An 18,010-nucleotide genomic window follows, 5' to 3' on the forward strand; every position below is an offset into this window, starting at 1 on the left:
TTGTTTGATTACACTACTAGAGCACATTGATTTAGTAATCACCGGTGACTGGATATCATTTTGACTCATATAGTCATCATAGGAAACTGATACATTTTTCCATATGCAGTAAGGGATTTTTTATATGCACTTTCCTACAGACAGGAAAGTACATACCACGGCCTTTGACCAGTTGTGGTGCACCGGTTAGAACAAAAAAAAACCCCTCAATCAGTTGAATGGATCCACTGAGGTGTTTTGATCCTGTGACACTAGCACCTCAAACGAGCACTCAACCAATTGAGCTAAATCTAGCCCTTTTATATGCACCATCCCACAGACAGGATAGCACATACCACAGCCTTTGACCAGTTGTGCTGCACTGGTTGGAAAAAAAAAAAAAAAAACACCCTCAATCAGTTGAATGGATCCACTGAGGTGGTTTGATCCTGTGACGCAAGCTCCTCAGGGGAACGCTCAACCGACTGAGCTAAATCCCACTCCTCCTACTGATGGACACACAGCGTGGATAGATGGAATAATCTACCTTTCCAGTTCCTCCACTCTCTTCATCAGCTTCTCATTCTCTCTGTACAGAAGCTGCTGTTCTCGGCGGATTCTATCCCTTGTTGAATGCAGGTCGGAATTTTCACCTCTGTAAAATATAATATTATTTAAATTTAAATGAAGAAGAAGAACAAGTTTGTTTTGTTTAACGACACCACTAGAGCACATTGATTTGTTAATCATCGGCTATTGGATGTCAAACATTTGGTAATTTTGACATACAGTCTTAGAGAGAAAACCTGCTACATTTTTCCATTAGTAGCAAGGGATCTTTTATATGCACCATCCCACAGACAGGATAGCACATACCACAACCTTTGATATACCAGTTGTGGTGCACAGATCGAAATAAGAAATAGCCCAATGGGAATTGAACCAAGTCTAATAAAAGACATTCAAATAAAAGACATTGTTTTAAGTTATACAAAATTAAGATAAAAATATTTTTCTGTTTTGCATACAATGTATTTGGAGCTACTACAAAATTTTGGATGACCAGAAAGATATTGAATTTGACCATTTAATGAAGCAGTTGTAAGTATTATATAACTGAACTGTAAGCAAGATGTGACAGATAAAATTATTTTTGCACTAGGTTCATTGCTGTTTAATAGAAAAAACATCATATAAATAATCTTCTACAAACGAAAGATCATTTGTCATGATACACATTCATATTTTCAGGGTCTAAAAAGTAGCTAGGTATAAATAACACATTTCTTGGACAAATGAAAAACTGAATATAATAAGTGTGTTGTAACACTTAGTTAAATGGACTATTCTGAGTTTCATCCTTAGCGTGACTTCAGTTTGTTCATCCTAACAAAATAAACACACATCCTGCTTTTTCCTGATTTTTAAAACACTGTCTTACCTTAAAATTATTTAAATTTAAATACATTTGGAATGACCTTTGGTAGAATTATTTCAAACTTGATTTGACTGTCCGGTGCTAGTTTTGATTTAGTCTGATAGTAGCAGTCCTCTTTGTGGCTGTGCATGAGGAATGTAATCTGCAGTAAAAGTTTCTCCTTGGAGTGGCTGTCCTCCTATAGACAAGACACTAGATAGAGATTCATGGAATCAACCACCATTTTTCAAATGCCAAATTGACTCTACACTGTGCAGAGATTCGGCCTGATCACGTATTACGACTTTGTCGTTCAAATTAATCATGTAGAAATATTTTATTTGCCAAAAACCTTTTAAAATGACTACAAACTTGAAATAGTCCCTTTAATAACAGCTGATTGTTTTATAACATGCAGTCACCTCAAGGCTTCATTTTCCACCATGTATTCCTGCAGCATTTCATTCAGACCACTCTCTGAAAAAACACAAAAACACAGAACATTTGATTCAAATGTCTTTCTTTCTATATCAGTAAATTTGTTAAACTATCTAGAGTAACTACCAGTACAATTTAATGTTCCTTAAATACTGTAATTTTATTTTTATAGTTTCATGTTGACAAAAAAATCTGTGACAAATTAAATGCATGTAATTCGAAGCATTACTGAATTTTGACAGAGAAAATTAATTTTTTTCATTTTAAATATATTGACAGGATGATACTGATGATTTTCACAAAATTAACAAGCATTCTGAGAGTACTGCTAAAGCAATACATGTCCCCTACTGGGCTCCACAAATATTTTACATATCCTATGTTCAAGGACCATAACTCTGTCAAAATTGAGATTAATTCTATTTTTGACAGAGCTATGGCCATTGAAAAAATTATCATGAAAGTCAAACTTTAATCTGGCCATTGGCCTCAGTGGCACAGTGGTTAAGCCACTGAACTATAGGCTGGTAGGTACAGGGTTCGCAGCCCGGTACCGGCTCCAACCCAGAGTGAGTTCTTAAGGGCTCAATGGGTAGGTGTAAGGCCATTACACCCTCATTTCTCTCACTAACCACAAACCAACTAACAACTAACCCACTGTCCTGGACAGCTCAGATAGCTGAGGTGTGTGCCCAGGACAGTGTGCTTGAATCTTAACTGGATATAAGCAAGAAAATAAGTTGAAATGAAAATGAATGATCTGGCCATAACTGTCAAAAATGGGTAAATCATCCATGTAAGTCAAACTTGATCTGTAAAGCTATATAGAAAATTTCAACTCTGTATTTTGAGGCATTAAAAAATATATGTGTGGGACAAACAGACAGAGAGACAGACAGACAGAAGGACTGAAATGCATCCTATAGTCCCCTCCGGTTCCTCTTACAAAATTGTGCAGTAACTAACACTTTCTTGCTTACAATATTTCTTTCTGTAAATCCAGTGTATTCTTGGCGTGAGCCAATATTTATACACAGTCAAGAGGATATGCGTGTTTGGTGTGCCAAACTTTTGTTTTTGAAGTATTGTTTACAAATGCATCCTATTGAATCATCAGAATGTTTCAAAATTCTTTGTCTGGTCACAAATATAAACATGTACTTGTTTTTCAATATGATAATAAAACAACTTTTGGCTGAGAAATGCTGAAAGAATTTATAGCCGGTTATGCATTCAATTTTATGCGACCAAATGTGAAGAATTTAATATTTAAAGCAAGAAGCTAGGTTTAACCAGAAATATCCTACACTGATGTGATTGGAACAGGTAGTTTCAACTGTTTCAACTATTATAAAACTAAAAAACTAATTATCACTACTCACCTTTTTGCTGTTGTTCTTTTATAAATTTCATAAACTTCTCATCATTTTCTTTCTGTAACTGTCCTTTTGGCTTGGCTGGAAATTCCAACTACAAACACAATTAAACCATATTTGTCGGTGTGGAATTAATAAAGTAGTTCAGTACTAGAATGGTCGCTTGATATGTGATGGTAACACCCACCACCACCACCCCACCACCCTGCACCAACCTATGCCATTCTCTGATTGTTTTTTCCCCATCCCAACCTATGCCCCATGGCTATGGTCATGCTACGTGCTGACCTATCTATGAAAACGTTAAAGTCAAAGTTTGTTTTGTTTAGTGACACCACTAGAGCTCATTGATGTTCTAATCATTGGCTATTAGACAAGTCTTCAGAGAAAACCTGCTACATTCTTCCATTAACAGCAAAGATCTTTTATATGCACTTTCCCACAGATGGGACAGCACACACCACAGCCTTTGATATATTTCAGTCATGGGACACTGGTTGGGATGGGGAAACAAAAACAATCAGAGAATGGGTCCACTGAGGTGGTTTGATCCTACAGCGCAAGCACCACAGGTGAGCACTCTAACGACTCAGCTAGATTCCAACCCATGTCTATGGAAAATGTATATAAAAGTCCAGTGGGAGTAGACTATGTTTTGTAACGAGCTACTCTCGGCATACTAAGTTAAAAAACATATGTAGCTCCCCTTTTTTAATTTTCGGTGGACCGGCCAAAATACAACCAATTTCCTTCAAACTGTGCACTTTTTCCCTTTGGCATTAATCCTACGGAACATTCCAAATTCCATAACACAAAAACTAACCCCCGGCCTGTTACTGACCCCGGTCAGGCTGCTGGTGCTCTCTTGCACCTGCCAGTGCAGGTGGTCCCCTCTCCCACCCAACCCAACCCTTTCCTGTCCTGGACGAAAGAGCTGGCTGAGGCCGTCACCTGCACCTATGACAGGCATGCACTACAACAGCTTACTTTGAATTTGCACATAAAACCCTCTGACCTGACCTGACCTGACCTGACTATGTTTGAATAGTGGAATTCTATGTTTGAATAGTGGAATTCTATGTTTTAATAGTGGATTTCTATGTTTTAATAGTGGATTTCTATGTTTGAATAGTGGAATTCCTCTCTCACTACCTAGACCAAGTGTTGAAATAGGCACAATGTTACACACTTACTAGTCATAAAGTTTATGTCTGGAGGTACTTGGTGTTACACAAATATTCATTTCCTTTTTTTTTAATGTCATGCCTGTTTATTAGGACCACGATTACTAGTTAATATTTTGAGAGAAAATCTGCTGATGCTATATAAATTACAGTAAGTATACAAAGATAATATATTTTTTTAGCTATTTGGTAAATATGCTTAAATAAAAGAAAACTCATGACTTACAAAATGAAATCAGACATTGGATTTAACTGATGCATCATTTCGTCAGTTTAAATAACAGGAAATTTTCAATACAAAATGAAATATGTAACTGTCACTTCATTGAATGTAGTTTGTGTTTTAAAGTACAATGCAGTGGTACCAAATTTCTAAACCTTTTTGTCCTAGTATATATGCTTTCCAGCACATATGGACTTTGATACACCAGGGGCCTTATTCACTAAACTCTTGGAACTTTGCGATCTCGCAGTGCAATGCTAAAAGACTTGCAAAGAGGATGCTTTGTTGTCTAACACAGCCTAAGAGACCTTTGTGAATTAGGCCCCAGTTGTGCAGCACAGGCCACCAACATAAGTCCCCCATTAGCATAGAAATGCACTCATTCTGGCTTGAAGCCAGTAATTGCACAGGAAACCCATACTTACTCACCTTGTGACATAACCATCAATATTCTTGGTCTAACGGTCACCTGTACATAATGGTCATCTGCCTGTAATGGCCAATATAAATCACCCAATGCATTTCCTTCCTTATTTCACCTGTACATAACGGTCACCTGTCCATAACGGCCAGCGGTCACTATTTTTCACCCAAAATCACAGGTATAACGGTCACAAGATGATCGTCATGAAGACATTTTTTTGGTTTATTTTTTGTCTCTGGTTATGTCTTTACTTTTTCAATCATGTTAAAAATTATAAATTAAATGTGCTTATATGGCCATGTCTATAGCTTTGGGTTTATTTTCTGTCAAAGTAAAGTTCCATTGTGATTCGCCAATCGAACCTGTATATAAGGGTCACCCTTCAATAATGGACACTTTTGTCAGGTCCCTTGGGTGGCCATTATATACAGGTTTGACTGTATGTCAGTACTGGGTTACTGAAACCATGTGGGAGATGATCTAGTCTTACCTGTTGTCTGAGGTAGTGATTTTCATTTCTGAGTATTTTAATCTCTCTCTTCAAACTCAGTATTAGCTTCTCCCTAGGATCCTACAATTAAAAAACAAATTGCAGCACTTAGATTAATTACAGAAGTGAATGCTATAGCCTTTAATGGGTTTGTTGCGTGTTAAATCAAGCGTCAGACCTATTCCCAATATAGCAGGTGATAGATGATCTTAAGTCATTAGGTTAAAAGCTGTACAAAAATTCAATAAGTGAGTACAAAAAAAAAAAAATCTCTATTGTGTTCTGCAAAAGGTAGCTGGGTATAAAAGATATCAGCTTTGAAGTGGCAACTATTTGACTGAAGTTGACAGGTGAGAGCATGTTGTTTGTAAACATGTATAACTTGTTGACATTGAAGACTTGTTTGTGGTAATTCTGGCCCATGCAAAAGTAGTGTTTTTTGTGTAAAATGGGTGTACTCTGGCCAGGTTTAGTGAGCGTGTTTGTTTAAACCAATATCCTGGGAGAAAGAGCTAGACAACAGGGGTTTTCCTTTTCAGGGTATGTTTTACCCATGCAGGCAAAGGTACATACAAAAATCCATGGGCCTGCTGATATTAATAAAAATGTTATATCCACTAAGGCTATATAGAAACATATATAGCATAATTAATTGTGGTCTGTGGCCTGCTTAGAACTTAGGAAGCCATTTTGTTTTTACCTGTTATTTTAATAAATAACAACAGGCCATATTTTACTTCCTGTTTTAGACCCTGTCTATTCTATTTCCACTTACCATTTTGATAGCTGGTTTTGTTTTGATTTTCTTGGCTCGACTGGCATATCTCAACGTATTCATTGTTTCGGTGACATTGTAGGACGATGGTGTTATACATGTTATCTGAAACATAAGACACATTTATCAGAAAATAATACATTATACTTAAGCTAACATAAATGTAGTTTAACAGTAATTGTTTCATAAACAGGTTACCGGTAATATTGCTCTAATATGAATAATGTAATGGAAGGCTGCCTTGAGAATTGAATCTGCTAAGTCTGAAATGTAAGGCGACTGATCACAATGATACATGATCATCTAATTTCAGTTTCAGGTAAATAAAGTGGGAGCAGGTCAACTCACCCCTAAACCAACTCGCCCCCCTACTAACTGACCCCAGCCGTTGGTCAACTTGACCCACACTGTTTACTCAACTCATATCATTACCGTTTTATTAATTAAATATACTAATATTTTAAGCAATAATGTGCATTAAATATTTTTGAATATGCACATGCACCAGTCGGAGTCCAAAAGCCTGATCATTCCTTTAAGGATATAAGGGACAAACTGACAAACGTCGTTAAAATAGGCTCGACATTTCATTGTAATTGATTATTGGATATCCTCAATATAAAACCATTTTAATAAGTGCTCGTAATAGATGAGTTTCACTGTAATATTAATAAATAAAATGACACCAAAGTTGTAGACGTCCATTTTTAATTTCGTCACAATTATTTACAGACAGTAATGTTTGGGACGAGTTGTCCAAACACTGGGGTGAGTTGGTGGGGGCGAGTTGGTTTTTGGGGCGAGTTGACCAGCATTCAATAAAGTTCACCCACCTAACTAGTAATAACCTGCTTCAAAAATAGTCTTCAGTGTCATATCATGGCAAATAAAAGTCATGAACATTACAGTCACATGTACTAAATTTGTTCAAACCATTTTCAGAGCTTATAAAAGTTAAGACTGAGATCTATAATGATTTCACAACACATGCAATTTGTATAGCATTGCCATGAAATTAAAATCTCAGATCTAGACTTTAACCACTGAATTTACAAAGCCTGTAAGCATATCATTACAGTAAATGCATCTATAATGGTTAAAGACCTGCATTAAGATATTAAAAAAAAGCTTTGTAAATTTGGCCAGGATTATTACAGCAGGTGTATCCATGTACATGCATGTGGATTAATTCCACTACTAAAATTAAAGAGTGCTAATGAAATACATGTCCATGTATAATACATGAAGATAAATTACCATCAAGGTAACACCATTGCCGCCCAGACTGTCTGCTAGAAGCTTGGTCAGTTTGCTGTCTCTGTACGGTATGTGGCCATGTCTTCTCTTGGAATCTCCTAGGTGAGAGATACAGTTACCTGTAGAGGAAAAAACAAACACCAATATATTAGTGATGGTTCGATTGTTTGGTCTAGGCTATTGGAAATTATTAACTGTGTTACTACAATACACAGGGCATTAAGCAAATTTTCTGTGACGGCTAGTGACTTCTTAAACATTTGTCAAACACTGGATCAGTTTAACCCCCCCTCCCCTCAAAAAATCAAAACATGACATACATCTTAATAAAGATAGTGCAAACCCTGACACTGTCATTAATCTGGGGATAATAAAGTTTAAAAATTAATGATAAAAAGAAATAATAATAAAAAAAGAGAGTGCAAACAAAGGAATGTAATAACTGAAACCTTGACTACGTGGTGCCCAAAATATTGTTATTTTGTCACTAGAGAGAGGACATTATTTGTTGACAAATCAATTGAGGGTGATCAGTGGCAAGACAATCCACAGTTAAATATACTTGATGTGAAAACATTTTCCCATAAAATGTCCTGTGCAAGATACACTATACTAATAAACGATTCTAGTCATAAATGATAGACAGATTGGACTAAAATGTAATTATGTACAGTATAATATCTGAAATATCAACCATGTTTCATAAAATGTTCAAGTGAAAAAACAGCTTGATCAGTTAGGATGTATATGTGTGTATATGTAATGGAACAAAATTATTTAATTACCTCTTTTGTTATGTACACCCCATGTGAAAACTATCACTATATTATCACTGTATTATATCTATTTGGCAAAAACGTGTTAAGAAACAAAACTGAACTAAGTTTCATGGCAATCTTGGATTTACATCAAGGCTTGAAAATGACAGAGTAGGCAGAACATGGTATTTAAAATTCACAATATGCTTTCTGATAATCTGTTTCTTAAGCAGTCTTGGTAGTTAAGCCATCGGACATACAGCTGGTAGGTACAGGGTTCACATCCTGGTACTGGCTCCCAACCAGAGCGAGTTTTAACGATTCAATGGGTAGGTGTAAGACCACAACACCCTCTTCTTTCTCACTAACCACTAACAACTAACAACTAACCACTAATCGACTGTCCTGGCCAGACAGCCCAGATAGCCGAGGTGTGTGTGCCCAGGACAGCGTGCTTGAACCTTAATTGGACATAAGCATGAAAATAAGTTGAAATGAAATAAAAAAGCAGCCTTTGCTTTCCATCTTATTTTTGACAATTAATGTTTTAGACATATTGAGAATTCCTCACTTTGAATAGCAGTAGTGTAACTTTATCCATGTTTGTCTCAAACATCCTAAAAAATGCCAAACACATATAGTGTTTTTCCTAGCTTGTTTTAGCATGGTGCAGCACCATGCCTCAATAGTCTGGCACCATCTTGCCTCATTCAGCACCATGCTGCCCTGAGATTAAAAAAGCCTTTTTCAATAATTAATTCTAAAATTGCCTTTATAAAACACCGAAAAAGGTATTATTAATTAATAAAATATGCCTTTTATATCTTTTGCGATTCATTTATTAAAGCAAGCACATAAATTACATTAATGTTTATTTTAATTAATTGTTTTTGTATTTTTAATGAAAAACAAGTGCCCCGAAAATGGTGAAAATGCCCCAAAAGTGTTTGGTCTACCATTCCTTGTCTAATTTCTAGGGAAATCACTAACATATTTTGTACTTCCCCCTCATTTTTACCCTTTTCCACATATTACTGAACCTTTCAATTCATCTTATTTTTGTGCTTATATTGATTTAAGGTCCAAGCACACTGTCCTGGGCACACACCTCAGCTATATCTGGGCTGTCTGTCCAGGACAGTAGGTTACCTGTTAGTCGTTAAAACCCGCTCTGGATGGGAGCCGGTACCAGGCTACAAACCGAGTACCTACCAATCTTATGTCCGATGGCTCAAACACGACACCACCGAGGCCGGTTATTACTGAACCTGCTATAAAAACACTTTATATACCAAACATAGTAAATATGCAGGCTTTGAAATTAACAATGACAATCAGCAGTACTGATTCAAAAGCTACAGTAAAATTGATTTGCTAAGTATTTAAATAATTATTGGATATAAAACTACATTGTTGTTTTTTGTACTAAACAGCCACATTGTCCAGTGTTCAAGGCCTGAACAAGCCTGGAGTGTATACAACAAGCCTGAATGCAAAAATAATGTCAACAGTAGTACTTACGGTTAGCAGTAAGTAGCTTATTCACTGTACCATAGCTAATCGTTAGGACTGGACAAACATGATACACTTATAAGTTATAGGTATAAATTTTAAAATATACTGAAGTAAAAAGATTGTTTTCCAAAATGTTATATAAAAAGGTAAACATTTAAACAATTTTTTTTTTGAGTGAATATTTTTACTATTAAATATTTTCTAAACATTAAAAAAGTTTATTTTCTGTGTGTTGTTTTGTATGAAGTTTTTGCTTTCTTCATCTACCAGTTATGTTACCACAGTAATACATGATATAAATCCTAATATACATATACAAATGTATCAGGCTGATGTATTTTTGAAACACATTTAAGTGGTGTAGGAAGGTGCCAAAAAGCGGAGGGGTGGGGTGTGTGTGTGTGTGTGTGTGTGCACACTTTTATATTTACACACTTTTACACTATTATAAAGCAAATATAAAGCAAAATATCTTAAAAGTGTGGGTAGGCACATGCCCCCCTTGCCTCCCCCCCCCCCCCCCCTGCTTCCTACACCAGACCATGATTATTCAATTTAAGCAAGAGTGCTACTAAAATGCTGATGTTGACATTGATAGCACATACATGTAGGGCTTCATTTTGAAATTTTTTAGAATGAAATATTTTATGTAGAAATAAATGTTGTTACTTTTTAAATGGATGGGCAGGACAAACAGCATGGTGTAACTATGCGCCCTCAGTTATAAACCATTCAAAACAATCACTCATCCAAAATCAGAACATGTTCAACAAGGAGAGAAGGAATTATAACATTAATACACCTGCTGAAGTTTTATTTCATTTACTATATACAAACTGAACACAGCTATAACATTTCACTTCAAACCCTCACCAACCAGTTAAATTTAAAAGAACAGACCCTAGGTTTTAAACACTACAACATATTTTTCACTAGTAGATCCGTTTATGATCACTGAAATCAAACACTAGTTACATTTTATTGTTTAGATTATCCATTTCCATAGAATCGAAGTGTTTCTGGTCATCCTGGTATTTCTAATATCACAAAATGCATTTTTCATATTTAAAAAAAATGCACATGCGTCTGAGAAGTAGCGGTTATTGATTCAAGTTCTGGTCTATTTTTAAGGATATTTTCCAGTTATAACGCCAGAGACTCTTATTTCACTCTGTTGTAACTTTATCCCAGTGTGTTACAGGTTTGTAGATTAACTAAACTTAGTGTCCATTTTCTACGTTTAAATTAGGGTCTGCGTCTTTAAACTATAACAGAAAGAGTATCTCAAAGACGATTGAAAAACTTACCATACCCAATACAGAAATATTTCCAAAGGAAAAAACCAGCTTTAAGTACTTCCTACTGAAACCACCACATTAAAAATACTACACTTTGTCAACCAGATATATTGGCATCCTCACAACAAGGAAAATAAACTGACTGAAAGGTGAAACTAGCTAAGAAATGTTTCTAAAAAAGAAAAAAAAGAAGAAAAAAAAAGAGGAAAAATCTTTTACCTTTCTATAATTTGATCCGTGACTCCATCAATAAGTATGTGGTTTGTTTAATAATAGGTCAGACTGGGTCTACAGTATTAAATTACCCAAGCTCTCACAACAGACAAAAGCCTTCTCGCCTGACCTGCAAATAGCTTTTTTTGCCCTGTTTGTTTTGTGTTTTCACAACCAATGTTATTACTGGTGACAATGCCACAAGGACAATGCATTATTTGCTTGAATGGGAAACATGCTTGGCTCCATGTTTCAGTACATGACTTTAGATATTAACCAGCTCTGCCCCGTCTTACATTAAAATGGGAATTGAAAGTTTAGAGTTTGTTTTGTTTGTTTAATGACAGCACTAGAACACATTGATTTATTAATGACCAGCTATTGGATGTCAAACATTTGGTAATTCTGACATATAGGTTTAGAAAAGGAAACCCGTTACATTTTTCCAATGCTATAGAAAGGGATTTCTTACATGCACTTTTCCTTTTTAACACTTTGTTTAAACCCTTTTAACTTCTTTGTAAATAAAGTTTATTTAACCATCAATTAAGTATTTTTAACTTTTAGAACTTTTTTTTTTAACACTCCCTCACCTCTCTCGTTCTGAGTACAGTTTCTGGCTCTAGTCAGAAATTGTGCTCGAAATGAGCATGCTTGAACATTAAATTGATATAAGCACGTTAATTCCTGACATCTGACCTGACAGTAATTTGTGGGCATACAAACATACATACATACATACATACATACATACATACATACATACATACATACATACACTTTTCCACAGACAAGATAGGTAGTGTTTGGTGTCCAACATTAGTTATTGTGATACTTGGTAAAGAGAGAAAAAACCTGCTATACCTTCCAAAATGCTGTGAGGGATCTTTTATAAATACAGTGAAAACCCTCTAAACCAATAAAAATGTCCGGTATTAAGAGGGATCCAGTTTAAAGAGGTTAAGTTCTGTACTGGATTTTTAAACAGGGACTCTTCAAAATGTCTGCTTTTGAGGGAATTCCGGTTTACAGAGGGTCTGGTCTTGAGAGGTTTCACAGTACATGTTTCCATAAACAAGACAGTTCATACCATGGCTTTTGATGTACCAGTTCTCGGGCACTGGCTAGGGCAGGAAAGGACAAAACCCCCCAAAAACCCCAAAAGAATAACCCAGAAATAACACACACTCCCACCCCTACATAAAACAGACAAACAAGCTGAATATTAACTAAGCCATCACCACTGCACAGTGATTGGATATATTTGAAATAAGTTCTTTTCTTTTACTGTCATATTTCTACTATCAATTTTTTTTCTACAGGAAAATAAAGGAAAGTAAAATACTTTGTTCCTTAATGTTTTGACTGGAATCACTTTGTATACTAATTCACTAAATTCTCGCAACTTTACGATCTCGAGTGCAATGCTAAATGACTTGCAAAGAGGATACTTAGTTGTCTAGCACAGCCTAAGAGACTCAGAGCTTTGTGAGAAACTCCAGTAATTGACTGAGGTCGCCATACAGTTGATAACAACTGTAAATATCTTATACAGACTAAGCATACTGCTTTTAATGTAGATTCAAAACATATCTCCCTTTGCAAAATCCTATACAGACTGAGTACATAACAAACACAGACTGAGTACACAACAAAAATTTCAATATATAGGCATCTATGGTAAAATGAGTGCAGGTTATGTATATTATGAAATTTCTGCCAGAAAGTGTCTGTCAAACATTGAATATTATACACTGAAGAACGTCAGTCTTTCTAGAACTCCTCCAGAGAAATTGACTACACAAACTGAGTAAGGACTATTATTCCAATAATTTATGTTTGGGATTTATTATATTTTTAAATCTTATATACCCGGTAGTCTGTTTGAGTCAAATGGAGCCGATGAAGTGACATTGAAAGTTGATATACTAAAATATGCTAAATCTCATATAGAAACATTTTATTAAGTTCTATACCAATACCAAAAATGTTATATCAATGTACATAAAAAAAAGTTTCTTAATTAACAAATTACCATTAAAATTGTATATGTAACATGTAAATCTTTTTTTTAAATACAAGGGTGAAGGAAAAATGCTAGAACAGTCAACTTAGGCAGTTACAACTGACTTGTTACTAGTAATTAAATGGGTAAACAAGACGTAAAGATTAAAACAAAACTACACAAGCAATTATTTTATCCTGTTTGTTCTAGCAGTTACCGTCATCCATTGATCAAGTTTAATAGTATATTTAATGCTGTACATGCGTGAATTACAAGTATGTATACCAGAATTTTAAAAATTAATTAATTAATTAATTTATTTATTTATTTATTTGGATTAAATATAATGATTCCCCAATTTTAAATATATAAAATTTCTCCCACATGTAAATATAAAGAAGCTGACGCCTAACATTTGTGCCACCCACCACTACAAGCTCATATAGACTGTATGCGGCATGTGCTTGTTGTTCCACTTCAATGAGAGTATCTAGACCATGAAGAGTGCGACCAGCCACAATGAAATAATTGTAAATGGTGTATATGCCTAAAACACAAAGCATCAGACGTGACAGTCAGACAGCACGCATTCACCACATCCAGTCTATATGAGGCTTAACACCATCACCCCCACCCCCTCCCCCACTATCACCCCCACCCCCTCCCCCACCTGCATCCAATGCCTGTAGGGGTGGGACGTAACTCAATGGTACAGCGCATGCTCGATGCGCGGTCGGTCTGGGATCAATCCCCGTCGGTGGGTCCATTGGGCTATTTCTCGTTCCAGCCAGTGAACCACGAGTGGTATATCAAAGGCTGTGGTATGTACTACCTTGTCTGTGGGATGGTGCATATAAAAGATCCCTTGCTGCTAATCAGAAAGAGTAGTCCATGAAGTGGTGACAGCAGGTTTCATCTCTCAATATCTGTGTGGTCCTTAACCATATGTCTGATGCCATATAACCAAAAATAAAATGTGTTGAGTGTGTCATAAAATAAAACATTTCCTTCCTTCCTTCCAATGCCTGTGATAACAAATTACATTTTTATTCTAGTAACCAAGCATGAAACTTTGGATTGTACATCTCCCATTGCAAAGAAGAATTGTCATAGTAAAATATTTGGACATGTTCTCTCATACCTGTTAACTAATAAATTCCTTTCAGGTGTACAACAACAAAGGCTTTATGGTTGTGACAGGTAAGTAATTACAGGTATTTCAGCCGTCTTTATTACAGTGCGAAGCTGAATACAAACATAAATATTTTGTGTTCCATGTTTTATCCGTTGGCTGAGCAATGCACTCAATACAGGGATACAGTGTAATGTGTACCAGGTACATAAATATTCATGATTCATTAATCTGTTGTTCACATCAAATGAACGGTCTCACAGACAATCTGCGGCTCAAACAAAACTGGTTATTTTATACCCTGTTACATATCTGCCATTATGTAAACAGATAAAACCACTATTAATTTCCAGTTAGTTTAACTTTAATCAGAAACTGAGTACTTCCGTTTATACATCAACTGAAACTATACTTATAAATACAATAGTTGGGGCTTGGGTTGTTTAGGTGGGTTTTTTCTTTTTCTTTTACAAATGCATCATAAAATAATTTAAAGTTGCTTAAATGTAACTGTTTTATGTTTTAAGGATTGACTTACATATTATGACTTTTACAAACATGTAATAAAATATTTCAAGTTTGTACAAACTGTCATATATTTTTAAATCAACTTTATCAACACAGAGTTGAAATAAAAATTATTCAGAAACACTAAAGGAAGGAAATGTTTTATTTAACAATGCACTCAACACATTTTCAGGAATGTGAGAGAGGCTGGAACAAAAAAGCATACTCTAGCCGGGGTCCAGAAAAATTGGTGTTTGCAACCCCTGGAACTGCCAAAAATTGCATTCATTGCTAACAAATCTAAACTGGTTATAACTTATAATATAATGAACTTATAATGTAATGCACACATAAACTTGAAACCATGAAAACATGCAAATGAACCTTGTGTGGTCAACAGTATTGAACATCATGTTTTTTTTTTTTTTAGACAAAATAAAAAAGCGCATTTCCGCGTAGCTCTCACATCCCTGCATTTTATTTACGGTTATATGGCGTCGCAGAAACACTAGAGTTCTAATTTACACTTGTTTTCACCCACTCCCCAAACCTAAAACAACACCCACCAATTTGAAACAAGGTTAAAGTTTCTTTTCGTGTAATGGCCCACTAGAGCACAATGATTTATTAATCAAAGGTTACTGGTTATCAAACATTTGGTAATTCTGAGTCATCTTTTTAGAAGAAATCTTCTACAATTTTCCATTAGCAGCAAGGAATCTTTTATATGCACTTCCCCACCGACAAAAATGCACATACCATGGACTCTGATATAACAATCATGGGGCACTGTTTGGGATGGGGAAAATAATAATCAGAGAAAGGATCCCCCAAGGAGGTTCGATCCTGTAACGAGCACTCTACCGAGTAAGCTTGATTCAGCCCCAGTTTGAAACAATTAACAACAAAATTGTCCAGAAATTTTTATTTAGTATGAAAAAAACCCCCAGTTATGCATTATTACTGTATTTTAAGTAGAAAGTGGTCCAAAAGAAGAAACATATAAATTACACAACTGTGAACTAAAATATTATACATACTAATTATGCCCACATAATTGTGTAAGATTAACTCACCTAAGACAAGCAAACTCTTGTTGATGCTGTTTGATTCAGACAAGACACCTGCCCCAAGGTTCTGGTCCTTTACCTTTTCACTGCCTGCAAAATAATAAAAGAATCCTTCATATGTGTCCATGTGGGACAGGGCTATTTCACCGAGGATACATAATTTGTTGTCAGGGACAAGGCTTGTCGAGTCCCTAACATCATATTATGTATCCGAGGGTGGAATAGCCCTAGTAGATGAAAAACAAGCATTTTGGGAAAATGTGAAAATACTACATTTTTTAAAAGTATAAACCAAAAATGATAGTATAATTTCATTATGACAGCAGGTTTTCTTGTTTTTATGAAATATAAAAAGCATTTCTTGCATTATTTTGCAATTTACGTGACATCACCCAAAGTTAATATCAGCTCAAACAACAAAAGTCATGTGGTCACGCAAGACCGATTTATTCCGCATGGGCTGAATATGCCATTCGGTATTTATGATAACACTACATGTACTTGTGGTAGTGTTGTTGGTATAAAATGCACCTACTGGCAGTAGCTAGTGGGAATTTCCCTATTAGCTCAGTTGGTAGAGCGCTGGACTCTCATACTAAGAGTTCATGGTTCGAATCCCCTCAGTGGAGGCTGATTTTTATCTGCTACACTTGCAGCCGACATAAGGACTGGGTGTGTTCTTTAATTTAAGAATATAATCATAACCCAGTCAAGACCCATAACAGTTCAGTTGCCTTTGGTCCAAAGCTCCCCGACGTAGCTTCATTTGAGGGGGGAGTATGTAGTAGAGTTGGTATAAAATGCTCCTACTGGCAGCAGCTTGTAGGAATTTCCCTATTAGCTCAGTTGATAGAGTGCTGGACTCTTGTGGCTCGAATCCCCTCAGTGGAGGTTGATATTTATCTGTTGCACTACTACACTAATGACACATATACGTGCAATAACAATTTAAAGACAGATGATTGGCTATTCCTAGGTGACAACCCGGTTGCAACAACCCTATAAACCAATGGAAAAAAACAACCCATTATTGAAATAGATTGATCCATGATGTATAGGTTAACAGTACATGAAAAAGGCATTGTGAAAAAAACCCCGCCCGGAAAACTATATATGGAACAGACAGACAGACAGCCAGACAGACAGACAGAAGGACAGAGATGAAACCTATAGTCCCCTCCAGTTAGACCGGAAGAGGACTAATAAGGTAAATTATCAGTAGGTGGGATGTCAGGTCAGGTCAGGTCAGGTCAGGTCAGGTCAGGTCAGGTCATAGGCTTTAACATGTACATTCAGAACAAGCTGCTGTAGCACACGGCTGTCATGGGTGCAGGTGTCGACTTTCGCCGGCTCCTCTGTCCAAGAAAGGAAGTAGGTGGAAGCCAGCATGTGCACTTTATACCAAAACTACAACAATAACGAAAAAGAGATAAAAGGACTACACTACGTACCAGCCAAATCGACAAAAGACAATTTCCCCCTCTTGGTGATATAGAGATTTTCATCATCAGGGTCGGGATACTCCGAGTCGATGGTGACGGTCAACATGCTGTGACTTCGACTGGAAAACTCATTCAGCCCATGTGACCCCGTCTGGCGATTACGCAAACCTAAAACACACACAGAGATTTGTTTTTTAAATAATAATATGAAATATCAAGAAGAAACAAATTAGTACACACATGTTTAATAGCACTGGGCAGCATTGAAATTTCAGGAATGGTTATCAGTATTTTTGGGTCGATTTATCTCAGTATCGGTATGGTATTGACAAATTAAGTACACATGTTTAATAGCACTGGTCAGTATTGAAATTTTAGAAATGGTTATCAGTATTTTTGGGTTGATTTACCTCAGTATCGGTACGGTATTTGGTGTTGACACAATATCAATACCAGTACTGAGTGGTATTTTTGGTATACTTGACTTTAAATGCATGCCCGAGTTAA

At 36.0% G+C, this 18,010-nt stretch overlaps 1 protein-coding gene across 4 annotated transcripts in view; it reads right to left on the minus strand.

The window, feature by feature from the left end:
* The window catches only part of LOC121368954 (kinesin-like protein KIF12), a 99,030-nt gene that overhangs the window by 13,401 nt on the left and 67,619 nt on the right, over positions 1-18,010 (minus strand). For all 4 annotated transcript variants that reach the window (XM_041493723.1, XM_041493721.1, XM_041493720.1 and 1 more), the window contains 8 exons: positions 17,513-17,671; positions 16,068-16,151; positions 7,564-7,682; positions 6,307-6,411; positions 5,532-5,612; positions 3,217-3,304; positions 1,819-1,873; positions 527-634 (listed from right to left, as the gene is read on the minus strand). In XM_041493723.1, coding sequence (XP_041349657.1) covers positions 527-634; positions 1,819-1,873; positions 3,217-3,304; positions 5,532-5,612; positions 6,307-6,411; positions 7,564-7,682; positions 16,068-16,151; positions 17,513-17,671 — 799 coding nt within the window. The remainder of the gene's footprint in view (positions 1-526; positions 635-1,818; positions 1,874-3,216; positions 3,305-5,531; positions 5,613-6,306; positions 6,412-7,563; positions 7,683-16,067; positions 16,152-17,512; positions 17,672-18,010) is intronic.

Source organism: Gigantopelta aegis, chromosome 3 (assembly GCF_016097555.1).
Source record: "Gigantopelta aegis isolate Gae_Host chromosome 3, Gae_host_genome, whole genome shotgun sequence".
NCBI classification, from domain to species: Eukaryota; Metazoa; Mollusca; class Gastropoda; order Neomphalida; family Peltospiridae; genus Gigantopelta; species Gigantopelta aegis.